The sequence below is a fragment of the Brachionichthys hirsutus genome, chromosome 9 (assembly GCF_040956055.1).
Source record: "Brachionichthys hirsutus isolate HB-005 chromosome 9, CSIRO-AGI_Bhir_v1, whole genome shotgun sequence".
Taxonomy (NCBI): Eukaryota; Metazoa; Chordata; class Actinopteri; order Lophiiformes; family Brachionichthyidae; genus Brachionichthys; species Brachionichthys hirsutus.
Window position 1 is genome coordinate 4,747,066 of NC_090905.1, and position 27,839 is coordinate 4,774,904.

Consider the following 27,839-nt stretch of genomic DNA (forward strand, 5'->3'; position numbering starts at 1 on the left):
AATGTCATCTGATACAGGAGAGGAGGCACAGTATGAAAAAATCTATTTTTCTCCTGCTGGTATTTAGAACAATCTGCACAACATGTAGGATCTGGATTCTAAACACTTAGATAAACTGTGTTTATCTCGGACAGTGTCACATGGTCGAGTGAACGGTTGTGACAAAAGAGAATTCCCTTGCACTGAAAGATGATCCTGAGAAGCCTAGTGGGTCTGCACAGGAGAACCAACTTCAGCAAATACTCTATTTCAATGATCAAATAGGTTCTCCACTATTTAATGTTTATTAAAATAAAAAAAAGGCTAACAATTTTAGCATTTCAAAGATGCAAAGTTGTTCCGCGCAAAAGTAAATGTAACATGAGCAGCCATTAACAGCAGGGCTTTTTACACATTCGTTATTCTGAAAGACTTTTTTACTCAAAATTGTAAGGACAAAGTGTGACCTCTAGGTGGCAGAATCTACCAAACTTCTGCTGTGATAGTTTGTCTTCACTTGCAAGGACAGGATTTAATATCCTCTTGAAACTCAGTCTTAATGGGCATATCTGTGGAATCTAGAACAGAAAGGTATCCGTGGTACCGTCTGAGGAGGCCACAGCCTGAGCTCTGAGCTGGGCTGCAGGAGGCGACCGTGAACTCTGTAGTCGGAGTGAACCGGACGGAGGGAGAGGAGAGACCTTTACAGAAGAAAGCCAGCCATTGTTTATCGCCACGGCCCACTTACAGGCTTCATTCCTTGGCAGCCACAGGTTCTCCCTGCGTTACTACCATATATCCCCATTCTTTCTGTGTCTGCATTTGTGGGTTAGGCTGCATAATTACATTTCAATGAGGAATTTTTAAAGTCACGTTTGCCCTAAAAGCATTTGAAAAAAAAATCTGAATGCATCGAAGGCCTGTCGGGGTTTATTAATTTTAACTGAAGTGTGCTTCATGCGTCCCTCTCAGGCCATACAGGGCTTATCTGGGTTTCATTTATCTCCCACCACCATCATTGTGGAGGGTGTTGCTGTTGGTTGGGCAGTGACTGCTCTAGATTATTTGACAAGGGGTCCCTTTCTGCCAAGGACCGTGTGTGTGTGTGTGTGTGTGTAGCCGTGCTTGTGTGAATTTTATGGAGGGTGGGGAGGCTGCATCCTGGATGACTGAACAGCTACGATTGCAGAAGCCTGAGCCAATCAGCTGGTGGGCAACATGGCTCCTGATTCTTAATTGGTTGGTTTTCCTTGTGAATGCACCCGACACACACACGCACAGAGCCAGCTGGGGTTTTTTTAAGAGGGTGAACCAGGGACTTACTGGGGGGGAAAAGACAGCGAGGAGCGGCAGTGACAGGCAAGACAGAGCAAGGAGCAGCCAGTAATTACCATCCAGTGTCTGAACCAATCGAGAGCCACCCAGAGAGAGTGAGAGAGCCACAGAGGGAGGAAACCCATTTCGATTCTCAGTCTGTTCTTAGGCAAAGAGCTCGGCAGTGCGTGTGTGTGTGTGTGTGTGTGTGTGTGTGCTGAAGGAAGGGAAGTGTTTGCTTTGTGGGTAGCTAAGCTCGTCCTTTCTCATATTTGCCTAATCGTGAAAAGCAGACGGACAAGATGAACCACAGCTCGGCTGAGGCGGAGGCTGAGACCATAGAAGCACTGCGATACCTCAGGTATGCACCTGCTCCTTTTTCTGTTGCATCTCTATCCCTTCCCTTCTGTTTTTATTTATTTATTTATTCTACTGTCAGCTGTTTACAGGACAGCTCACCAATCGGTGTGTAGTGACAAATAGTACAGTGTCATGTGTGAAGAGGAGAACCCGGGAGACGCCTTCATCAGACTTCGATCCTTTATCTAAGTATGATATTTGATGCAGGTTCGTCTCTTGTTTGCCAAGTACCAAGTAAAGACGACAATGGTAGTGATTTGGGATGCCCACAGAAATACTCCTAATCTGTTTTACCTGTCTTGGATGTTCTTCATTGCAGTTTGCCCTCAAATTGAATATTGCAGATATGAGCGCTTATTCAATTAGCCTCATATTCCCAACTACACCGAGCATCGGGATTCAGTGTCTCTGGGTGAGGCGGGTAATCAGTTGCTCCTGTAGTGTCACATTCACTCTGAGAGGGATTTGAACAATGTGCTTGTGCTTCCTGATCTTTGTATGATAGGGTCAATATTTATTCTCCAATAAAAGCAAACTGCGTGCACACCTATACAAAGATACTCGTCACGCTCATGCTAATGAATCCGTTTGGATCCTCTCAGTCTGTGGCCCCTCTTGGAATAGCAGCTTTTACTAGATAATAAAATGAGATGGGTTAATATGTATGAAACAAATACTAAAATCAAATATTCAGTACCACACTGAATAAAAGTAAACTCCACCGACTTTAAGTCTATTTATTATCTATCTATTTAAACATCCACAAATGATCAAAAGTTAACAGTTGAACCTTTCAGTGTTATGTGTTCAATCACATAATTGATTTGCCCAATTCATACTTGCAGCATCCTGTGGTCACGGTCGCCAAAGTGGCTTCGGTTTAATCAGTAGAGAATAATAAGCATTTGAACGAGAGTACATTTATTGTGAACAAAAGGAACAGACTTTTGTGTTAATACGCCAGCAGGCGGTGGATCGTGAAAGGAAAGCCATCCAAACAAATTAGAACTTCCAATATGAATGGAGCCCAGACACTCACGGTGTTGATGAGGAATGGATCATCAACTGTGGAGATGACTTCCTGAAAGGAAGATGCCCTGAATTTGACTGGAGATAGACAGGAGTGCAGGTTGGAGGTGCTGGAGGGGCGAGGGTGTGTGTGTGTGTGTGTGTGGGGGGGGGGGGGGTAGCTGAAATGATGGGTGATTGACAGCACAATTAAACCTGGAAAGCTTACAAATGATCTTCTAAAGGAGAGTGTGACAAGGCTGTGAGTGGAGGAAGATGAGGATGAAGATGGTGTCTCACCTTCACAGTACCCTGTCTGTAATATAGAGTCCAACTCAACGGACAAAGATCAACCAAACGGGCTTGTCATCATGGATTATAATTACACTGACAAAGTTAACATTGGTGGCAGGGCAGCAAAGGCATGTATTAAATGACTTCATGCTGCAACCGTGGGCTCTTCTCCGTGCACGATTCACTTTTACAGCCTCCCATGCGGCTAACAATACCTCAGGAGTGTAAAGCTAAATCAGTTAGTCCTCCTTTTCCACACACAATGTTTGATGCCTTCATTTCTGTGCGGCATCAAATGGGTTTGTAACCACGACAGTGCTACATCTCCTAACACAGCCCTGTGAAGACAAATTCCCAGGTGTGATGACAGGATTAGAGGGTGAATGCCTCACCGATTTGTGGCTTTGCTGCTCTTATCTTCGGCTAATCTGCCGGAGTGAGCCGCCCTGCAGGAGGAAGCGTCGTTGCTATCTGTCTTGGCTCAGTTCAAGTAGGACGGTGGACTTAACATTGCCTGGATAGATGGTTTTAATTCTTTTCGGTTGACCTGTTACCTGCAGAAATAGCTCAATATTTATTTTACAACATGGGTTTATTAATAGAAATCAAACAGAATGATATATGTTCTTTATGAATCAGTATTACTATCTAACACTCAGGGTCATTGTCGTTCATTTAACCCCTCCTATCTCCTAACATCCATTCCATTGTCTTACTTTTTTCATGACTATATTTAATAAAGCTTGTTGCACAGACTCCATCCTCACATTCCCAGATCTCTGCAGCCTTTTTAGGGCTGCTTGACAGTCAATAAAAGCAGTCAATTAAAGCCCCAATATATTACTGCAGGGGAACCTGATTATAGCGCCTCCATCATCATCATCAGGATCCAGGCGTGTGCATGTGTTGCCTTTTAGATTTACACCTGCTAATAATCTGTTCTAAAATGACAAAGGCATTTAACAACTGACAGCTGTTGAAGCAACCTGTTTAAACCCGGAGGGGGATTTTCATTCTTAAACTAAAATAGAGACAATGTCTGAATGAAACAATGAAACAAAAGTCCTGCGACTGGGGGGTTATTATTACATGCTTTTGATAAAGATGATCATTAATCTGAGATAACTATATAGAAATATAAGTAATGTGTTTGCCAGAGGCCATAGAAACCTATTAAGTTAATGCATGAAATTCTCAATGCGGCTGTTAAATATGTGACGATGGTTACGCCTGCTGAAAGATAACTCCGACCATGACTCATCTCTAAAACAGCAGATTTAATGAACTGCACACACATAATTCATACATGCAGAATTGATGGATCCTCGGCTTTGGATCTGGTGCTGTTCCCGTGTCCTGCTTCTGAAACCTGGTGCAGATGATGCGAAAGGAAGAGGGCAATTTTACAGCTTGTGTGTGTGTGTGTGGGATTTATGTGAGGAAAAATCACACACATTACTGCCTCTGTTTATTCTTCTCTTCTACTTCAATAGTTGCTCTGTTGCATCTATCAGGTGACAGCAAACGACCCGCAGGAGAAATCTAAAAATATCTGAGCACAAAACTGATTATGTTTTAGTTCCAGTGTGATTTTGAAAAAGAAATCCAAGAAGACTCAAAAAAAAAGAGAAAATAGTCTAACCTCTGCCAGCACACATGACATGGGTGTCATCAATGTGTTATTTCTCTAATGCTCTGAGTGTAATTAACTCTTTCCCCTCCCCGTTATCTTTCCTGCTCTCTCTGCGCTGACAGTGATGGATGCACTCCCTCTCATGCGCCACCTCTTCCGCTTTGCCCACGACACCTAAAGCCCTGGACCAGTCACCCTGGGAAATGTTGACTGGTGTGAGATATTTTTGTCCATCTGCTGTTCTGCCTCTGTGTCCATGTGAGCTGCTGCCGTTATGCCAAGGTGTCTGGTTTTTAGCTGTCTTCATGCTCCCTGCTTTGTTAATCATAGACGTTGGGTTCAGTTTTATTTTTTCGGCGTTCCACCGAGCTCCTCGCTGCCATTTCCCGTGTTTGGCAGATCCATTTCCCTGTGTGACAGCATTTATTTATAGGGCAAAAAAAATAATGTTTGGGGTGGAGATGCTGAGAGGAAAAATGGAGGCATTGCTCTGAGTGTAGTGTCTGGCAGTAATTCATCATTAAACTCAGATAAGGATGTCTGAAATAATATTGTGTTGGACAGAGGGGGTTGGTTTGAAGATGGACCTCAGTGAGGACTGATGATTTGGTTTCGGCTGTCACTGAGTTAACAATTTAAGAAGTACCCTGCTATATTTAGAATAGTTACTGGGGCCTGACCTGTGGTGGATCCTTAAACCTTATCTCTGACATAACTATGCTTCTTCTGTTCTTTCATAGATGAAGAGTTTGGCACTCGTGCATTTTTCCTTTTCTTTTTTTTTGTTTTTGTTTTCTATCAAACAAGTACACATTCGATTATGCATACATTCTCGGCACGCTCGGTGACACCTGAACGCATCATCGTTACACAAACAGGGTTCAGGCCTCCTTTACTCGCGCCAATTGTTGTATACCGATTCGCATCTCAGTATATTATATGACAAATAAATAAAATAAAGTAAAATTGAAAATATATGGTTTGTGATGCCGGAGTTGTGTGTGCAGTGTGCACACAGAGCTCCCGTGTTCATGTCAGCAGCAAACGGCGATGCCTGTGAGTGCTTCGCTTTGGCGTTCCTCTTCAGGGACATCCTGAAGAGGAAAATGATATTTGAATGCAAGAGATTTAACATGGAGCTTTAGAGGGAAGGCAGAGTGCTACACATTCATAGGTCATGGATAAGACCAGTATTTTAGAGTGTCTCCACTGCTTCACCTTCGGCTCTGTTATGAAACCTGCCACAAAAATCAGCTTTCTGTAACCGACTCCAACACATACAGAATCCTGGCGCTGAGCATCCAGGGGAACGAGTCATCCTTTAGTTGTTGTTTTTTCCTCCCTTCAATAGCCTTTAATAAAATGCTGGGTCGTTTATGTTATCATTCATTTTCCAGAGTGATGACACATAAAAATATTGAGTATAAAGACAGGCCATGGATATTCTCCCCATGTCTGTAAGATTCTCCCCCCCCCCTGCTCACATCAACAAGATTGCTTTGATATGTGCAGTCATATTGTTTCCCAACATGGCGTGAGATGGGAAAACAATGCTCTCCCAGCGGAACCCCAGTTTGTTGTTACATTACATTCACCATGAGCAATTTAGAACAGAAGATCGGCAAACCAATCTCGCTTTAGCTATTATAAAACGGAAACATTTACAGCAGACTGACGTGGCGCTGAGTTTAGGTAATAAGTTGTGTAATGTGTGTGTGTGTGTGTTACGGTGAATGAGACCGACAGAAGTGTAGCCTTTGAACCCTAATTGAAATGCCTCCAGGCCCCCTCACTGCACACACCTTGTACATCTTGACTAAAAGGTAACCGATGCAGGGAAACGTTTCATTAAATGTCAGAAATGATTTTGCGATTCAAGTCTACATCGCTTGGATTTTTCAATTATGTTTGGCCAGTTATTTTCCCTCTGATCTGAGCAGGCAGCAAAGACACTTGACCAAATAATGCTGCTGTGCAAAACCTTCATCTTTTGTTGAGCATCCACACACAAAACACACGGAACAACACAATCAAAAATGGCTGTGGATTTTCAGACGTTTGAATTTGTCGACACTGTTTTATGTAGAATTGCCATTACAATGTGTGACCGACTCATTGAACCACACAATTTAACATTATATTTGTAGAAGTAAAAGCGATGATCAGTCTGTTATTTGGTAGAAATTATAATGTTGCTTTTCTTTTTGACCAGTCTGTTAACTCTGTTTACGTCTCTGCACTGATTTATTTACAACTTATCACCAGCTACCGTTGAATACATTTTAAATTCTACAACAAATGAATGAAATAAAGTCTTGTCCTATTTAAAATGTACTGAAACAGAATTACAAATTCAGATTTGTTTCCACTCTTCACTCTTGTTTCCTGGAGTCTTCGTGATTTTGCAGCTGTTGCATGCGGTCAGCAGGTGCTGATGTGTCTGATATCGACAGGTGAAACTGTTTTTCTGCTTCTGGATGTATCGCTGGATGCAATTTGTTAATCAAGCTGACAGGCATGAGAGAGAATGCAGATAAGAGGGAGGCAGTGCAGTGTGTGTGTGCACGTGTGTTCATATGTTTTTTCATATGTTTTTTTAAATAACATGTACCATCATCATTCTTTCCATTGTAACATTCTTTAATACTGCACTTGTTCATATCCCAGCTGGATGTGTTGCTACTTTATTTCCTAAAGTACTTCTGCATAGTTTTTTTTAAGAAGAAAACAAAATAATAACAAACCAACCACATTGATTAGATTCACTGCAAATGCCCAAGTGTTATACAAAAACTGTTTATGTTTATCCCACCTATAATGTCAAAGAGAAAACGAGATCTTGCAGGTTTTGATGCGAATCTTTATCATCATGTCTCTGAAAAGTCAACAAATATCCACATGCATTATTTATTTCAAGTGCAACCCGTCAGGGATTGATTATTCAAATTGCTCATTGATTTTGTTCTCAAATCCCTTGCTGAGCTGTGTACACACACACACACACACACACACACACACACACACACACACACTTGTAAATACAGTTGAGGCAATGGGAAAGGCGAACGGTCTCTAAAGGTTCATTCAATCCGATGCAGTGACAGTTTCCATCCTGGAAATTGGTTGACTTTGCTGAAGGGTTATTACTAAGTTATTACAGTCACTGTCCTGGAGCTAATTCACCAAACCGCACGCTGTCATGCTGTAAGACATTTCTTTCTTCCAATCTTTTTATGCTACCTGTCAATTGAGATTCTGTCACTCCTACTTGCCGTTGTTATTTTTCTCTCTCTTCTTCTTTAGCCTTTCTTGGTTATATAACAATACAAGTAGTGAATAGACAGCGACGTGGAACATAGCAGTCCTTAGAAAATGAGTAGAAATGCGGAAAGGAAAGGAAAATGTTGACAATCGCCCCCCCCCCCCCCCTGCTGTTTGATTTCACGACACTGATTTGGCTGATTTTAATGTCCTTCATTTATATCTTCAATCAGCATCTGCTGAGGGCGTCGCCCCACAGATAGACAGACGGGCAGGCAGAAAGGCGCCCTGATGCCTTCTGCTGACCAGCCGTTACAGAATCTGATCAGGAATGATGTCTGCTTGGTAGTCCGTTTTGAACAAGTTGTTCTTGGATTTCCTCTTGCCAGTGCCTGCCTCTGGACTTGATGGGGTTTTTACCAGGTAACTGACCTTCACCCGTCTGTTTCAGTAAATACAAAGTATTTTTATTTTTTTAAACTCCATCTGCTTAGTCTGTTTTTTGGCCTATGGCGACATCTCACAAAGAGCTTTGGATTTATATCTCGCTCAGCATCCCAACCGAGGAGGAACATGTGTCAATCTAAAGATGCATATTTGCTGCATACATGAGTTTGTCTGTAATCGTCAGGCCAGTTATTGACACTTCAGCCTCTGTGAGACACTTCCAAGCGCTGGATTTGTCTAATTTCAGGCCAGATTACAACCTGTTTGTTTGTTTTTTCTTCAATAAATAAATAAACGTGATGAAGCCTCTGGTCTAAAATATTTCTGCCTACTTAATAATAGATATAATGTGAAAACAGCAACAGCTACATCAAAAGGCCAAATAAGAGAGATGATTAAATTATACATGTTTCTTTGACCGACATTCGACACAATTCTTCCGTTTCATTGGCAAACTTTTCAGTCCAGTGCACTAAATGAGCAAGAAGCGTCATGCGACAAATTCATTTTTTGCATTTTGGTCTTTTTGGAACATTTTGTTCACTTATAAATTGCTTTGTTCATTCAAACTTTCTTTGAAGTACTGTGCTTCAACTGTGCTTATTAAAAAGGAAATAACGATCCTTCTTGCAAGCGAATAAAGCAGGTCTGTTATAAATCACTTCGATCTTTGTTCATCATTCAGCTGGGGGATAATAAACTCAATGAAGTTTTAGTTCGGTGTTAAACTTTTTCTTGTGGACTGGTATCTTTTACGTGCAAATGTTTTGCGATTTCTTAACTTTATTATTTTTCATACGTATATCTTGTCACTCATGTGGAGAGGGAGAAGGCAAATAAAGACATTCCTTTGTATACCTAAACACTCAAAGTTCAGGAAGGGAATTTAGCTTTAGAAGATGAATTAATGACGAGCCGTTATGCAGGTCAATATAAAACTACTGCTGTGTATTATATCGCTCAAACAGCCATTTACTCCTGCCTTGGCACAATTACCTTGGCCAGTAGTGATTGTTGGCAGAACATAACTGACCTATTTGTGTGGTTTTGAATTATCGAGTCGATTCAAGTTCAGTATTGCCGACAATTAAGATAAGCAGAGCAGCTGTCGTCTTCACTGCGGTTGCATCTCCTACTTTCTGTCCTCCGGATGATTTTCCCGCCTGAAATCAAAGACAGTTTTGCTTTGCTGATGCAAGTCGATGGAATAAACCCGAGGATGGCGCTTTGGCTGGCAGCAGTTACAGACAGCTCCCCCTCCGCATCACTCCTCTGCGCCTCCTCTATCTACTCCTTCCTATCTCCTTCCTTTTGAAGGGGTTGACCTGTGCTCATGATCACATGAGCACCATCTGTATGTCCCTAGATTCACACACACACACACTGCAATCTCTCATATGTTACACCCTGATTCGCTCCCCGGGCTGCACAGCTTGTGTGACATTCTGTTTCTAAATGTATGGCAAATGCCACACGTGCACACATTGTTGCTGCGCCTGTCAGCGCAAAAAGCCACTGGTTGCCCGCGGTTACAGCTAAACTACAGAATCTTTAACGCACAAATGTGTCTGTCAGCATAGAGGATGATGATGATGATGCTAAGGGTGAATGTTTAATCAGCAGTCGGAATTTAATGCACATATTCTGAAGTAGTTTAACCGCTTGTGCAAAACACTTAAGGGCAAAGAGAATATCAAGCTGCATTTCAGTCTCTTTTTTTCCCCTCATGCTTGACCCCCCCTGCTCTCATTAGAGGCAACTCGCTGGAGGTTTCCTTCCTGCTTAACATCTCCACTTTTCAACTCTCTCACCATCATCACTTTTTATCATCACTAGGCGCCCCTGAGGAATACTCCCATCATCATCTCTGCCATCGGCCTTGGTCTCTTTGCAACTCTCACACGTTTCTCCCACAGCCACCTGCCACACAAACACCAGCGTCAGAGATGCAGCCACGCACACACGCACACATGCACACATGCACACATGCACATATCTAGGTATTCAGTTTTGGTGCAGTGGCTCTCAGGTCTCTACTGCTGTGCTAATCAAAAATACACAGCCTGCAAATTGCTTGTTTTTGTTTTTTTTACATTTAATTTGAGGTTAGGAGATGCTGCGACAGATTTGAGGCTGCTCCTTCTCATTAATATTCCTTTGGCTGCATGCGCTACATTTCAGTTGACCCACCTGACATACTGAGGAAACAACTCGAGAGTTTGCCCGCTGAAGGAGACATAACTCAAGAGGGACTTTCATCAGATTATTCACTAGGAAAGCAATGAATATGTATGTGAAAGGACTTCAAACATGTTCACTTCTTTGAATTCTCTCCTTCTTTCTATCTTTTGGTTTTGTCTTTAATGATAATTTCAATAACGTTCGAGCAGGAGGACACACTCACTGAAAACAATTCATGAAATAACCCTGCCTAGTTTTAAGGTGGGATGTCAAGTACGGCAAATTTAGCTCACATCATGCTACTCTTTTTTTTTTTTTTTTGAGACCCCGGGAAACTAGTCATGGCTGTCATTTCCAATGACTAGCCTACAATAAAAGTGTCTCTCTGACACAGCACAGTTCAAGCTTCTAGGCTTTCTGATGGTGAGTGGCATGCAGATACTGCATATGCGGTTATTATCATGTTATTTGCTTTGCTGTTAGATTCACCAGCTACATTTTTGGAGCCATGTCATCAGAAAATATCACCTTTTTTCATGCAGCTTTGTCTCCACTTGATATTTGCTTGATTTGTTTTGTTTTGTTCAGTGCGGCACAACTATTCTGTTTTATTTATTGTATGTATTTTTTTATTATTTCATTATTAGTCAGATATGATTAACACAAAATAAAATATTGATAATTAATTATTTGCAAAAAGAGCTACTCAAATCATCTTGTGAAAATATATATTTCAGAAAAAAAAGAATTGTTGTGCTTTTTTCCAGCATTGTTCAGCCCTAGATGTGTCTGACAGATTAATCTGAAGACTTTTTTGTTATAATCATAACGTATATTACTTAGATTGACTACAGAAAATAATAAAACAAAACAACAGTCCATACTGACTGAATTCTATAAGAAAAACAAAGGTTGTCCTCTATTAATATGAGCGATTATTTCACCCTTGCTGCCCCACTGGGGGAGAAACTGGCAAGGGATAAGATGTAAAAAAAAAGAGAGACATGGCCTCATCAAATGCCCTGCAGGCTCACAACACCTGAACCTCGCCCAAAGCTATCTATTCTTGAAAAAAAAGGAGGAGGTGTAAACATCTTTTTTTGAACTTCAATTCTGTGGGAAAAAAAGTAGTTGACAGTCGACACATATTATGGTCCTCTCCATCGGGTCTATGGAGGGTCACAAAGTTAGCATCGTTGCTGCTGACGCTGGCGCTAATTAAACCGAGCGGCGTTCTGGTTCTCCTACGGCTAATCACAAAATCCTAGATTAGTTCAGAGCTTTCTAATATATATATATATATATATATATATATATATATATATATATATATAACAGGCTTTTATAGTTTATACTGCTTAGAATAAATAAAGGCTCCGCTCTTTATTTTTCCAGACCTTCAAAAGTCTCCTGCAGCTTCTCTGAAGAAATCCAACCAGATGGTTCAGAGAATTTGTTTGAACCTTTGTTTATGTGGATGCAATTTTAGTTTGTGCAGTAGCTGGTCGCTGCCTTTGATGGGTGCGCATCAAAACGTGCAATTAAACCTGCTGAACAGTTTATTCTCAGTCCCAATATGGTAAACAAGATATCCTCTTTTACGCAGCACTTATTTGAGCTCTTCTGATTGTAAATAGAAATCAATTAAAAAACATATTTTTTTAGTTTTTTCCTAAAACTGACAGTAAAGTCATCTATCTATTAGTAATCTGTACACGATACTACATAGAGTTTGTGTGTGTACACACACACTCTTGTATGTGTGTTCTGCTATTTTTCATGTTTCCTTTGTTTGGGCCCTAAAATCTTTGCTTGCTTTCACTGTGTCCTGTAACTAACCAGCGCTGACGTCTGCAGCCTAATGGCTGCACAAGCGGAGGCCTTGTGGGATGGTACAACAAACATCATGTTAGTCATGCCCAGCTGGATTCAGTGGCCCTACCAATTTACCAACATTAACCACGTAATGGTAGACCACTGACTCGAAATAAACGCTGTTCCATGATGCCACCGGACAGCATTGTAGTTTTACTGTACAGCTTGTAAAAACAGTACTCATTAAGCCCCACGGAGCAGAGATATCTGGGGGAGGATTGTCCTCTTCTCGGCAAGCTTTTATTATTAAGTCTCACTTCTTCCTTGGATCACCAGATTGCCGATGGGTCTAATTATGCCGCGTCACTTCTGCGTTTCTATTCCTCTGCTCCTTCTGCACCTTTCCCCAATTATTCTCTTTCATTATGTTGCCATGATAATGAGACCTCTGTCTTCTGGACGAGTCTATATTTTCCCCCCAATTACACATTGTTTCTGCATTTTTGCCTAGTTTCCAGAATGAAATGCCATTTTTCTGCTGTCTTCCAAGACAAAACTCTGTTGACTGATTGTTTGCTTTCGTGGGTAGGAATGCCGGTGAAGGAATGTCCTTGTCGTTGCACTCGGATCTTGTGTAGGTGGCCGAGCACCGAGCCCTGAACCTTTTCACTATCAAGCTGAAAAGAAGCAACTCCCGGGCGTGTAGCCAGCAGCTCAGCTAGCTAACACACAAAAAGAGGAACTGAAGGGAGATTCTGAAACCCATTTTATATCGATTGATCACAACCACGCAGGAAAAATACAGAGAGGACTGCAGAGGAGCGTTCCTGTCGGGTTACATAAGGAAACGCCACTTCACTTCACACTTACATTCCAACCGAAGTCAACGGGGAATCAAATTGAAATGTTCTTTTTTTGGGGTCAGCTGCTGCCACGAGGATCATTTCCTTCAGTGTAAAAGTCACTCTTTTGTTTTTGAGCCATCCTCTTCTGACTGCAAAGAAATTCCATGTAATTTCTATTTTGACTATATGTGAGAATGCCGCCACTCAGGTATCAAATATATATAAATATAAAAATATAGAGAGTAGGTCTAAAGATAAAGAGCGAGACTACTTTATAGTAGGCTGCAACGCTGCCTCTGTCTCCAAGGAGAAGCAGTCACAGTGCATTGCTGCTGTTACATTTGAGGTCGCTTGGTAACGCAGATAGTCTCATCAGTCTGTCCTATCCTGGCCAGCCAGTGGATTATAAATTGCATTAACCATTCTGCTCTACCTCCAGCACCTGAGGATAACACCCCGCCTTGGCGGAAACAAATCAGTTGAGACAACAAATATCCTGGTAGGGAATAAAAACAACTTGATTATTATTATTATACCCATGACTCATGGAAATTATGGGTATAATAATAATACTTATTATAATAACACTACTATAATAATACTACTTGTGCATGATTTGTTCACTTTAATGTGCTTTGATGCGATCTCATCCATCTATTTATAGACGTTAACCCCCTCTTCCAGTCGCATGGCATCTACGGTCTGTAGACTTGACTCATGCGCGGACATTTTTTATTCTAGGAACTATAACACAGAAATGAGCCCACCGACACCTGAGGCTGCAGGTAAATGGGATTCTTGCTCATTTTTTTTTTTATATGTTGACAAGCCAATGGTTGCTGGTGGGTGAAGTGAGTTATGAGAGTGAGGCAGGAGCCGCCGATTGGGATCATCTAAAGAATGCCTGTCTTGTTGTAACCGGATATGAGGAACATGAGCAGACAGTTAAACTAATGAAGCCTGATTAGAATGAATGATGCAGCCGGAGACAGTCAGGTGCATGTGACCGTCTCTGTCCCGCTCACATGCACATCGCATACAGTCACTCCTAGATGATTGCCCAAGGAGACTTGACGCAAAGTGAATCATGTCACGCTGATTTGATAAGAATTAAGCAGCTTGAAGGAGTCTGATACTGGACAGATGGAATGGGCCCATATGGAGGCGCGAGGCCGGCTCCTTCCTATCTGCCAGCTGAGGCTGCGGCACCTGATCTTTCCGACCAGCAGGAACAGAGGGACACACCTTGTAAGGAGTGATGCTTATGCCTGTTTTTACTTGCTATGATGATCTTGAGAGATCCGTGACGTGCACAACGGTAGCATCGCACTAGAGCACTATTTTAGCAAACTACAAAGGTTTTCAGTGTATTGTGTTCTGGCTGAATCATCAGTGTGTTCTATTAACGGCTACAAAATGCATGCCAGCATAGGCGGAATCGTCCTTCTCATGTTCTACTTATCATACAGAATGATATTATAATGTGGAGTGTCATTAACAACTGTTGAGAGTTGGATAGATAACGGGAGTGAGAAGAGGCAGAGAGGAGAGGGTGGACTTAATGAACGTCACGGGTCCTGTCTCGGATCTGGTACAAAGCGGAATGCAGAGCGGCTCCACCGATGTTCTGCAGTTATCATTTTCACATCCAGCGGCCACGTTGTATGGAAGGTAATTAAGATCGAAGACAACAGCAGCACTGCTGTTCTCTGAAGCCTATCATTTGGAACGGTTACTGCTGCACCATGCCGTTTCATTTGAATTGCAAGCATGAAATACCCATGTGACCAATAGGAACAAGGCAGATCCAACATTGTGCAGAGTGAAAAAAATGCAGAAAAAAAAAATCTGAATTTCAAAATAAAAGTGCATGCATGGACCAATGAACCCCAACCAGACATCACAGCTAGTCAAAGCTGTTTTAGTCAATTAGCGACACTCCTGAGTCTGCTTAGCTTAGCTTAGTGTTTTGATGTGTTTGATTTTACTTCTTTTTAGTTAACCAGGTCTTTCTTGTTTCAGCTTCTTCACTTTCTTCCTCACTGCCCTTTTTGCCCACACCTGCACCTTGCCAACTCATTTTGCATTCAGTCTGTGCTCCCCTTCCCTTTTTGTTCCAGTTCGCGATGTTCCCCACGTTGTCCTCAGGTCATTCTCTCTTCATAGTAGTATACTGCTTTTTTTTTTTTTTTTTTACCATGCTCATCTGTAAAATCTGCCTTTGCCTTCTGTCTGCCTGTAAAAGAGAATAATAATGGGCAATGGATGCATAATGAATGCCATTTAAGGCTGAGTCGGCATTTTGATTAGGGGAATGTTTGCAAAAGAAACAGAGCACAGCAATCCTGTTACCTGTTTGAGAAAACCCCAAAATCAATAGTCCAATGAACTATTAAGTTTCACATCGGCATTATTTTATGTAGTATTTTATTTATTTCAGAAAATGTAAAAATAAATAAATATTTTTTTGTTTAGAAGTAATACGAGTAGCTGCAGTGAGAAGTCCTATTTGAGAGCTCATAAGCAGCAAACGTTCAGGTAGATTAATGGAAACTTACATTGCTAGCTGTAGCCAGCAGGAAATTATTTTCTATTGACCGATAAAAACCCTTGCCTAAAGTCAAAGGGTTCATTATTCTGCACATAATTTGATTCCATGCATGCAGTAATACCACTGCTTAATGTGAATCACACTGATCTCTTCTACTACTGCGAATAATGGAACCATTTTCCTCATCATAGAGGAACTCTGGCCTGTTTCCGTGAGCTTTTCTTCGTCTCTAATGAGAATGAGACATTTCTGCTGACTGCAGACTTCTCTGTGAATTCATAGAGATGCACAGCAGACATCCTCCTCAGTTAAATAGTGCTGACGACTCATTCAGTTAAATGGACTTGGTGATGGGACGGAGGATTGGGAAATGGTGGAAACAGAGGCTCTGGGCCTGAAAAGCATCAGATTGTTGTTAAAAAAACAGGTTTAGTGTTAATTTGTGACTCCTGCTTGAACTCAAAGACCAGCTACCATTGTCACTTCCATCTATAAGTCCCAAAGCCTGATTGTGCATGCTATTATAACAGAATTAATACTGATCCTGCACCACATTAAAACTATGGCGTCATTTAACACGGGTCTTCCTCGGGACCCCAGCGACTCACATGCTACACGACCTAAGTTTGATGTCACAGACAGATAAACAGAGATTCCTCACATTAATGTAAGACGCTGTGTAATTTTTCATAGATAGGATTTGCTTGATTAACCAAACAGAAAAAACTGAAATGTTGAAATACGCTGTTGAGTGTTTTTGTATTTTTATTTTAATCTATCTTCTTATCTCGGCAGCAGATCATAATGGAAAAGTGGAAATTAGGTAAAGTGAGAGGGACTGGGCAGCAGTTGTGCTTATTTCAGAGAGGCTCTTTGAATTCAATGGGGTATTCATCTCCTTCAAGGATGTTTAGCTGCTGCAGGCTATATATAGCAGCATTTTTATTACTGGCTGGCATTACAGGATACAATTAGAGTGTTTGGGCACTACCTTAATAAAACTGTGTCTCTTGCAGTATTTATCTTCCATTATATTTTTTAAATGTTTCTATATATTGATTTCACATGGTATATTATGGTATATTATGGTTATTCATGCGTATCAGACATACAGCATGCACTTCTAATCTCCTTTCTGCAAATAGGCTGTTGCAGGAACAATGAGATTTAAAAAAAAAATTTTTTGGTGGTAAACATGGAAAAAGGGTATAACATGTGACCTTTAAACTTTTCTGTAGGCTCGGACTACTTGCCATTGCTGTGTCCCCATTTCCCCACAGAGATCATCAAAGTTTCTTTTTGTCTTGTCTCGGGTGCAGGTAAACAAACTCATTAGCCAGGTTGCGATCACAGTTGAGCAGCGCTACAACTAAGGCGATGCGCTGCAGGGGCACATCAAGCTCAGCCTGGGGAAATCAAGCCCCCCCCCTGAGGGAGCGGCTCCAGGCTGCTGCATGGCACTCGCTACAGGTGCAACAGAAGCTAATGCTCATAACAGCTTGTTTTTTCTGCAGCTGCAGCTGCACTGCACATGCCCTCTCTCTCTCTCTCTCTCTCTCTCACACACACACACACACACACACACACATCTGCTTTTGCTTTTTCGGATGCAAAACTGTCAGAGTTGCAGAAATTTGCACGCCTGTAGTTTCTGATTCACTGATGCTTGATTAAGAATTAGAACGAGAAAGACGGAGGCTAGTAATTGAGAAGACGTGATGTGATGTGTGGCATGAAACGGCCATCTCTCCACAGTCCATCCAGAGCACTCCCTTGTGGAAGAGTGATAGAACAGAACAGGAGCAGATATTAAGAGATGTGCACTCACACACAATGGTCACGTTCAGTCAGACAGTTCTCCACCAGCCAAAAACTGGGACACAGATTTAGGATTTCCTCTCCATGTGGAGTCCCATCCACTATTTTGAAGGGCCACAAATCCTATCCTCACGTGGGACCGATGTGCCCCGGTGCTGCTGAGTGCAGCGGGCTCAGAGCGGACCCTGTGGACCGAGGTGAACTTTCCAAAGATCAACTTGTCACAGAGACTCAGGAAACATCCCCGAGGTGAGCCGTGGGTGACAGCTGTTGCCACTTGACTGGCACAGGTAAATGCCAGAAACCCCACCTGGATGCTCAAACACACACACATTCACATTCACATTCCATACACGACACCACACAGAAACACACAGCTGTGTGGATAACAATGAAAGCACTTTAAAAGATGCATCTGCACACATACAAGCACATTCATGTACACAGACATGAACAACGCTAAGCGCTTGCTCCTTCGTGAGAGAGGCATATAGAGCTGAAGCTTGGAGCCCCTGTTGCTTGAATAGATTGATTTCCAATAATCTTGGAGAAGGTAGATATAAATATTGAATCACACTTTAACAGCTCTTTAGCTGTTACGTTCTCTACCGAAGAGGGTGTTTAAAGCACAACCAGCGGGGAAATAAATTATATTTCTATCTGAAACCTTAATAAACCTTAAACCTAGTGTTAATTGTTTTCTTATATGGACGCAGTACCATGGAAGTCCACCAGGTGTCCGTAGAGTAAAGGGGACGTATCCCTACGGCTCCGCTATGGAATTGCATCAAATGAAGAATGCTACATGGGTCCAAACGCAGGAGCCACATAAGAACCAGTTCAGAAGGAACGTGTGCAAATAACGGATTTAAAAAACAACATCTTCTCCAGAAAACACTTGCGTGTCTATCATGATCGAGTTCACTCACACGTTCTGAGCGTTGTACTTTAAATAAGTCCTTGGGGGCCGTTATGACGAGACACTATTATCGCTGTGTTCTGCAGCAGAAGGTTTAAATCCAGGACAGGGCTGAGGTTTTCCTTTGTGGCGTTTGCTGTTTGCACAGACTCCTATGTTTGTGTCTGGTTTCATCCCCTGCAGGATTTGCCAGTCGCCTTTATTGAACCTGCTTCGGTCCCAGGACTTGCACAGTGACTGCACACAGAACACACTTCTCTACATTTCTCTCAGCCTCTGCTTTAACAGCACGTTAAAGGCAGAAAAGAGATTTTTAATCCTCATTATTTTACATTCATTTTCTACTGGTGGGCTGAACTATGAGTTGTATGTGGAGCCTGTAATGAGGCTTACAGGACTTTCTGTTGCACATAAGCAGTGAGACGATCTTCTCCCTGAACTGCTCCATTTAGTTTTTAAAAAAATGATTTTTTATTTGACAAAAATGATGATGATGATGATGATGATGCTGATGCTGATGATGCTTCTCTTACTGACTGTATTCTGCTCTGTGTCTGACAGTAAAGGCGAGGCTGCAGCTATCGAGACAGAGCTAATGAAGGACTACAGGTTTGGGCAGCAGCAGCTGATAGAGATTTGGGGACAAGCCTGTGCCATTGCCGTCACCAAGGTCCGCTCACCCTCTGCTTTTCACATCTCTATTGCTGTTGGTCCATTTTGCTTTCTTGTTTTCCTCGCTTCATTCTGCTCAGACCTTAATGGCGCTGCTGGTTTTAATAACCTGGTAGGAGGTTAATTACTCTGAACTCCCCGTCAGTCAGCGAGAGCCGACGAAGCCTCTCACATGGGAGGTGAAAGGCTGTTAGAAAGAACTCCACTTGCCTTTTATTTGAGATGATGAGATGTGAAATCATTCCTGCACGTCTGCATTGCAGTTTTGTTCTTACTGTGAATGAAGTCTTCTCTTGCGTGTGCTGCGATGCTATCAAAGCATCAACTCTGAACGATGGTTATCATTTACTGTGATGCCTTGAACCAAATCCACTAATCTGTGCTCAAATGGAAGGAAGTCACACAGTTAAAACCCATTTCTCCGTCATAAACTCAAAATCAAATCAAATGAAATTGAGGCTTCAAGCCACCAACTGCTGCACAAATCTGTTTAGTAGTCAGATCACCTTTTCTAAAGGTCACGTATCTAATCATTTCAGAACGGCTGCTTATTCTCCACTCACTCCGAACTCCTGTAATTACCACAAACCCAAAAGATCCTCACTGACTGTATGACTGAAACGAGGGCAAAAGATCACAGCTGCCGCTACTTATGTTTTCCTCGATTGAATTAAGACTCGTAAAAAAAATTGTCAAATTGATTGCTATGTGGAGGAAACATTTCTGTGACATTTTCTTACAAGCATTTGAGCTGCTCACTTCAGGGCAGAATACCTGAGTCTGGTCTGTGACAGCACAGCCATCCAAATCCGCAGCTCCGAGTCGCTGTCATCTGGACTATGTCAACTCTGTGTGTGTGTGGATAACACGCGGATTAGTTTAACGCGACACTGGTTTCCTCAGTGGGCTCTTCAACAGGCTGTGACAAATGCTAGTCTGAGCCGTAAGATGCATGAAACCTTCCTTTGCTGTCAGTAGAAGGGATGAAGAGAAAAAGGAAGGAATGAGACAAAGAGGAAGAGAGAAAGAGACATAATCTGAAACACAAAAGGTTTAACAGAATAAAGAAAAGAAGCGATTATTCAGGTATAAGAAAGAGGAAAAGAAAGACAGTAAATAAATGAAGTCAGAATTCCGCCAGTGCAAATAAAATGAGATTTAAAAATGAGCGCAATTTCAAAAAACACTATTTATGCATATCCAGCAGTTACAGAATTATTCCTCACTCGGAGACGTGTGTTGGTTCTCCAACAACTCATCATGGCATCAGGGCAGCAGCATCAGTCAGCAGTAACGCCACTGCGCTCTGCCCTCACAGCGTGTGATTAAGTCCACCACATCCACTTCACCTCTGCTATCATCAGACGGTTCTGGCTTCACTTGCCTGGCCCTCCACCAGCAGCTCCAGCAGCATAGCCTTACTACACAAACATGGCTGTGTGGAGCTCTGCTGCCCACAGCCGCCAGCGGCACGCTACTGCTCACATGACATCACTGCTATTTAAGGGAAATTACAGTAGAAGGGGATGCAGACTGTCTGAATTTACTGCTGGACTACCAGTAGACCACACAAACAAGCGTATGTAGCCTAACACACACACACACACACACACACACACACCTCTGGTTGCCAGATAGATTATAGGTTTCTCTCAGTAATCCTTTACTGTTCTAACAGCAGTAGCCGCAGCCTCAAGGTCCAGACTGTGTGTGTGTGTGGGTGTGTGTGTGTGTGTGTGTTTTTGCATCATTCTGAGGCTTTTCAACACCTGAGTGGAGACAGGAGACGTTTTTTTTTTGTTACCACACAGCAATAAATTAGTCTATAGTTTAAAAGAGCCCCTGGACTCAAGTCTGGTCTTCCAGTAGAAATATTGAAGGTGCTGTGTTCTGCGTAGGTGAGTGTGTTTGTGTATTTAGGACACCGTTCATATTTTCTCAGTCTCATGGTGTGTTTGAGGTTGATTGAGGTTCATAAAGTGTTTGCTGTTTTTGAGCATGGTGTCCGATCAGAGGCCTCTCTCTCAGCAAGTAAAGAAAAATATAAGAATGTTCACCAGAAGAGCAGATCAAATGAAAAAAAAGGGAGCAACAAACTGCCGACACGTCAAAAAAAACATCATAAATGACTCAAACACTGGAAAACATTTCACAAAGTTCAAAAGAGTCCTAAACCTCGCTTTTCCAAAAAATTCGATACTGCCATGAACGAGATGCGTTGCCAAGGCCGCGTTAACCGAGAGTTTTATTGAAGCTAATTACTTTACTTTGGATTGGATTGCATCATAGGCATATCGAGATATGGAACCTGGAAAGAAAGCGAAGCATTAATCATACTGGCTAAAAAGCCACACGACTTTAATGTCTTTTGGCCAAGTTACGGACTTTTTTTAATGTAATACATAAAAGACACAGAGAATTCGGTAATAATTTTTTCAAGTTGTTGCCGCCGCCAAGGAGGCAATGATTTCTTTGGACCCAAGGATCACATCGTTAGATTTTCCTGGTGATCCGGATCATCACATTGATCCAGACGTTGTCCATGCACCGTACATCAAAGTCGGATCTCGATTCATGTCGTATTCCAGATCTGCTGATCCAGGATGTTTAAATGTATGGTGGCCCCACAGAAAAGGCACTGCTGTGGAATAACAAATAACGCTTGGAACTAAATTCAAAGGTTACAAGAAATCCACCGTGAGTCAGAGAGCGCTTTCCTGACAATGTGACCAATGTGATTCCAGATTCCAGAGGAAGGTTTTCATGCAGCAGGAGCCTCATTATGAGGGTCAGACTATTGTTACGATGGTTCCTGCAGCTGTCTGGCGAACACATAAACGTTTCAACGCTGCTGCAGACAGAAGTCATGAAGTCATGCTGCGACCTTCACTGAATATTATTAAATAAACGTGCAGACATGATGAAAAACCGCTGAAGGCATCAGCTGAGAATCAAGGCAAATGTATGTCTTGTTTAGGAAGATGCAGGGTGTGTTCCAGACACCGCGTAGCCAGTAAATAAAGCAAATATCCAGCAGTCTGCTGCAGCCGGGAGATGGAAAGCCCGTTACATATACAGAAGCACCCCACGCCAAGGATGTGGTATTTTTTCTACTGCTGTCTGGACTATTTTAATGAGATTGGACCTTTTCTCGCAGACACAGGAGATAATGGAACCGGTGCCATTTCCCCCCTCGTCTGGCATGTCTGGCACGCTGCTGTCGGGCAGATTGAATATGATGCTGATGCTGATGCAAAGATCAGATGACATATTAAATTCTATCCATTGATGAAAACGGACCCCTGTCTATCTTTCTGTTGCCTGCCTGACTACTGTTCTCTATCAATAACCCCTTCTATTTTCTATCTGATTCCTCATTGTCAGCTCCTCTCTAAATGCCTACATCTCCCCCCCCCCCCCTCTCGCCAGGCCTACCCTCTCGGGTCTCTCGTGAAGAAGCAGCCAACGGTGCTGGTGGTCTGCGGTCCAGATCAGAACGGTTCCATCGGCCTGGTGTGCGCCCGACACCTACGCATGTTTGTAAGTAAACTCCCGTGCATGAATGCAGCTTTTCTGCTCTATATATAAAAAAAAAAGACCTTTACATTGAACCACCCAACAAACGATCCATTTGGTGCGCAGAGTCAAAAGAGAATCTTCAAACTTTAAGCCACAGCAGGTCAAACAGTTTACACCCCCCCCCCCCCCCCCTCCGATGAAGGACATCTGCGCGTTACAAAATTTCATTTCAGCTCCTGTAATTGACTCAGAGCAGTAACCCCATTACTCTCCCTGTAAGAGCGCCGAGCCAGTCATGATATCATTGTAACTCCCATAACACTCGGCAGTCGTTAGTGATGTCATAACCATGATGTCAGCCCTTTAGGTCGCACATCAACTGACATTTCAGCACTACTTGAGGATCTATCGACTCAAACCTCGCCAGAGATCAGGAGTAGATCTTTTTCTGTCGGTTGATATCAGGACTCTGGTATTTTTGCACCACTATGTGACTTTATTGACGGGTTAGAATGGAATGTATCTACGCATTTTACCATATGTGTGTACTAGATTTACAGCACATTGAAGGTTCTGAATAAAACCATGTCAGATGAACTCTGCCTAAATATTCTGCGTGTTATTTTATCGTTATTTTTAATGCGTTTGCCGTCTGCTTCTGTGTTTTCCTGCGTATCTTTTGCAGAATTTCTTTTTTACTGCATCTCAAAATCTGCTTGTATAAATGGAGTTTATTATTGTTAGCTTCAAAGCGGCAACATGCTCCATCCAGTGTGCAGATGGAGACCGCACTCGCCTGAGTTCGCTCTCACATGAGAAACTTGAGTACTTGCTTTGGACTGTGAATTGCTCTCCTGGTGTAAGGGTGCATGTTTTTCAAAGTGCGATGTGATCCCCCCGTCAAGCGGGAATACATGCGAAGATACACGCGAGACACACATGCACACAGCTTTGGAACCTGTGACGCAGAGCTGTCGATGTGATCAGATAGGGACCGACGGGGAACAGCGGGCGGAGCAGGGTTTATGAGGGCTGGTGGCGATTTGGGTCAATCTGCCTCAGGTGCGCCCGGGGTGACCGCAGCCAATCCCCACGCTGCAGGTCCAGGAGCGAGAGGCAGAAACAGGTGTGCGTAATAAGGCACATTAACGAGTGCAGCAACATGACCCTCACATAAACATCAGTTAAACCTTAACTGATCAACACACGCACCCACACACATTCAACGCTGCACGCACACTGATACGCAGAGTTGAATAATTTCATGTCATATAATTTCATTAAATCTTTTGTAAATACGCAGATTATGTGTGGTCTCCCCTTTTTGTCATAAACTGATGAGCCAGGTTTGTGACAGTATGTAAAAAATGCTGGCACGAATTTTTAAACAAAACACGTTAAATGTTGCCAATCAAATGATGAACAAGCTGTAGGTTCATTTATTTGTAAATCTGACTGTGCCTCACCAGACATGAACCCCACCGCACGTCACTGAGATAGGGCATAGAGGTGAACAATCAGGCCGAGCAGCCTCTTGGAGACCTCCATGCTCACAAAGGCAGGTTGTGTCTGAGGCTGTTGTGCATCTCTGATTGTTTCCACTGCTAGGTAAAGGCACACACACACATACACACACATTGCTTGATCAAAGCTAATGCTGGTTGAGCGTAAGAAACAAGTTTTATTCACATTAGTTTCGGTTCATTATTCCTATAAAAACTAGAAGGCATGCTTGGATGACTTCACTGCGCTTGGCAGATGATGACTGCATGGAAAGTTAGCATTTCCATAGCTGGCATGAACAAAATGCAAATGTTATTTACTGTGCTATTGTAAAATGTACTGCTTTATTGATGCGTTTATGGACTCGTCTAAGACGAAGTTTGAGAATTTAAAAGGTTTTTCTCCATTTTTTTTCCATCTTACTGCTCATTTCATTTCATTTCAATTAATTTCATGCTCACTGACTCTGACGGACGTTTCAAGCTCTTCTTTAGTTTCACATGTTTTAAGTTTCTATCTGATGATGAAGTGAAGACACATAAACGCACACGCACACGCACACGCACACACCTACACACACCTCTATTCATTTATGACTTTATGTTAGACCTGTGAGACTGTCAGGATCACGCTACCGGCAGTGGTTTGTAGCCTTAATGATTTGTCTTTTGGCCGGTGGGTAAAGGCCACAGTTGCTGCTTCCTGCTGAGCATCAGAACTTTAAGACTTTGGTCGTCTGGATTTCTACTCATCTCATCTTCCACTTCACAAATGAAGGATTCGATCTGGAAACAGGCTGTCGAAACCCACAGTCTCTGATACAACGCAAATATGTCAGCGTTGGCTGACAGCGCAGGCCAGAGTGCCAATATTATGTAACCAGCTCTCTATTTTTGTGTTTTTTTATTCCCGTGCCATCCTCCCAAAGTTTTTCTGATCTGCTACCTCATCTCACACAGGAATACGAGCCCACCATCTACCACCCTAAACGCTCTGCTCAAAGTCTGCACCAGGACTTCACAGTTCAATGTGAGAAGACGGACATCCCTTTCCTCTCCTACCTCCCCACAGAGGTCAGCAGCATATTTACATTTGCTGGTTTTTATAGCGTCTGATTGACATGTTAAATTTCATAATTGAGTGCATTGAATGCACCACTCATGGACGTGCATGTATCATCATGACCAATTCTCATAAATAGATTTAGAACGTTGGCATGCATTCATGCTGAGCTCCGTCCTGTTCAGGTGCAGCTCATAAACGACGCCTACAACCTAGTGATTGACGCCATGCTGGGCCCTGAGGATGACTGCGACAATATTAAGGAGCCCTATTCTGGTATTCTTGTCACCCTGAAGCAAATCAAGACCCCCATTGTCAGCGTGGATGTGCCCTCAGGTAGGTGTTTATTCCAGCCTATATCAGGCTGGAGGCTCAGAGACGCGTGATAGATGGGCCTCCAGGCAGCTCCCTCAGAGTGTTGGCTCCCAGGCAAACGCTTTTCAAGTCTGGAGGCACACATGGAGGATAAATCTCATGCTACAGTCAGTTCAGAGTGAGCTCATCATATTCTGAATGCATCACGTGCTGAGCACCACAGGCAGGGGAAAAAACAAAGCGTCTTATCCTCCTCTTTCTCGCCCTCCTTTCTGTGCTCCTTCTTCAGGTTGGGATGCAGAAGAACCAAATCAAGATGGAATTAACCCAGATGTTCTCATCTCACTTACAGCACCAAAGAAATGTGCCCTGAGTTTCTCGGGGAAGCATTTCTTGGCTGGACGCTTCCTGCCCTATGACATCCAGAAAAAATACGAGCTTAACCTTCCAGACTATCCTGGAACAGACTGCCTCTTAGAATTGTAACACATGGGGAAAAATAAGAGCCGGCGTGGGCCACTCCTCATTTTCAGAAAAAGACGTTAATCTATTCTTCTGTTTTGTATTTTATAGATTGTTAATGTGATTTAATGCTATCAGTTATATAGATCAGGATATTCCTCATGTACTGTGGAGCGACGGTAGATGGATAATACTTAGAAATTGTGGTCATGTCTTTTTAGGGAATGGCATTTCTTTCTGTCAAATTATAAAAGTTGTAGCATTGCACTGTTCTCTGGTTAAGAAAAATGTATTTTCTATGATGACAACCATTGAAATAGTTTTTTTTTTTCTTTTTCTTAAATGTTACCGATTAGATGACCTTTTTGGGTTTACAGTTTAGAGCTCCATTGATTTGTGCTGCTGGGATTAGCGTAGATATGCAAATATAACAATCTGTTGTGTTTTTGGTTTGCTTTTACGTTGCCTTTATTTCAGCTGGTTTATAAGCTTTTACAAAAGTCCCGACCGTTGTTGTCTAATAAAAACGTCCTTTTAAAATGTATTTAGCTTCTTGCATTTTGTTCAGTTTCTAAAGTTTCATTTTCTTTCATTTAATGACACCCTGATCAGTTTTACACCAACAATAACTACGACTATTAAATTACTTTTAAATTGGGAGACTCATAGCTGCAAAATCACCAGAAATGACAAATTGACTCCAATCGTCCTTTTAATCTGTGTTGGATCAATATTTTGGTCCATTTGTCATCTGTAAAAATGTGCCAATCATTTGAGGCCTATTTTATTCAACAGGAAGTTACAACAATGGAGAGCTACGGGAAGTATAAAGACTAATTACACCAAAAATCAGCCACTTTGCTGCAGCTAAGACAATAGAGTCATGCTTACTGTGTAAATTATTGTCTCCTAAACTAGATTTAATGTCCTTCATAGTTGACTCTCAACGCCTCCCAATTAAATCTAGTGTGACAACCGCACAGCACAGACCTTTTAAACTTCCCTCTTGGCTCAGTATTTTTAAGCAAAGTGAAATGCATTTAATCGATTGGACGTTATCTGTGACAAAAACACAAACTCGGCATAACCAACTTTTTCAGCGGAATTTCTTTTTGTTTTTTTAAGCTCCGGTGATTGTGTATTTTTGGGTTGCTGTATTCCTCCTCTGCACACAAATTTACATTTGGGTACTAATAAAGAAACCTTGAACCTTGAGCAAAGCAAACTGGATTTGGCAGCGAATCAGATCAAAGTGAATGAATGCTGGATTTGAATTCATCAGACGACTCGTGCAAATTCGGCTCTGCGTGCTTTGAACATGTAGCGTGGGCTGACTGTTAACACGTTAGCGCTACACCTTATAATGCCAAAGTGATGCTTTCAACTCACCTCCGTGTTGGCATGTTTACTTCGATCTATAAATGCAGCAGTGATGGTCACCATTCACGAGGCCACGCAACGGCATCACACACAGGCAGAGGAGACGGGTGCACATTGTCCCCTCTGTTTGTTAGTCCCCCCAACTGGATCTGATTTGGCACTGAAGGCCATGAACAGGTGTGATCAGGCTCTAATCAGCTGGAAGGCAGGGCCACTCATTACTGAGCTCAGAGCTGCTGGCTTCACTGAGAATGACTAACCAAGACTGTGGTGCTGTTTATGGATGAGGTCACGTGTATTTATACAAAGCAAGTGCTTCTTCTGTGTACTATCGCCCGGTGTGTGTGTGTGTGTGTGTGTGTGTGTGTGTGGAAAGTCAGTGAAAAGGAATGTAGTTGAGGCGTTTTCATTTTCTTTTTTTGTTCAGTGGTTTTAAATCAGTCAGAGGCGAACTGACAAGGCTCGTATGAATATGTCTGAGAGCTCAGTGATTCTGTCTTT

General features: G+C 42.3%; 1 protein-coding gene across 1 annotated transcript; it reads left to right on the top strand.

Moving 5' to 3' along the window:
• Positions 1–1,595: 1,595 nt before the first annotated feature.
• On the top strand, positions 1,596–25,982 carry yjefn3 (YjeF N-terminal domain containing 3). The gene is made up of 6 exons (XM_068743716.1): positions 1,596–1,654; positions 18,987–19,095; positions 22,527–22,637; positions 25,079–25,192; positions 25,367–25,517; positions 25,786–25,982. The coding sequence occupies exons 1-6, from the start codon at positions 1,596–1,598 to the stop codon at positions 25,980–25,982; spliced, it is 741 nt and encodes a 246-aa protein (XP_068599817.1).
• Positions 25,983–27,839: the final 1,857 nt, after the last annotated feature.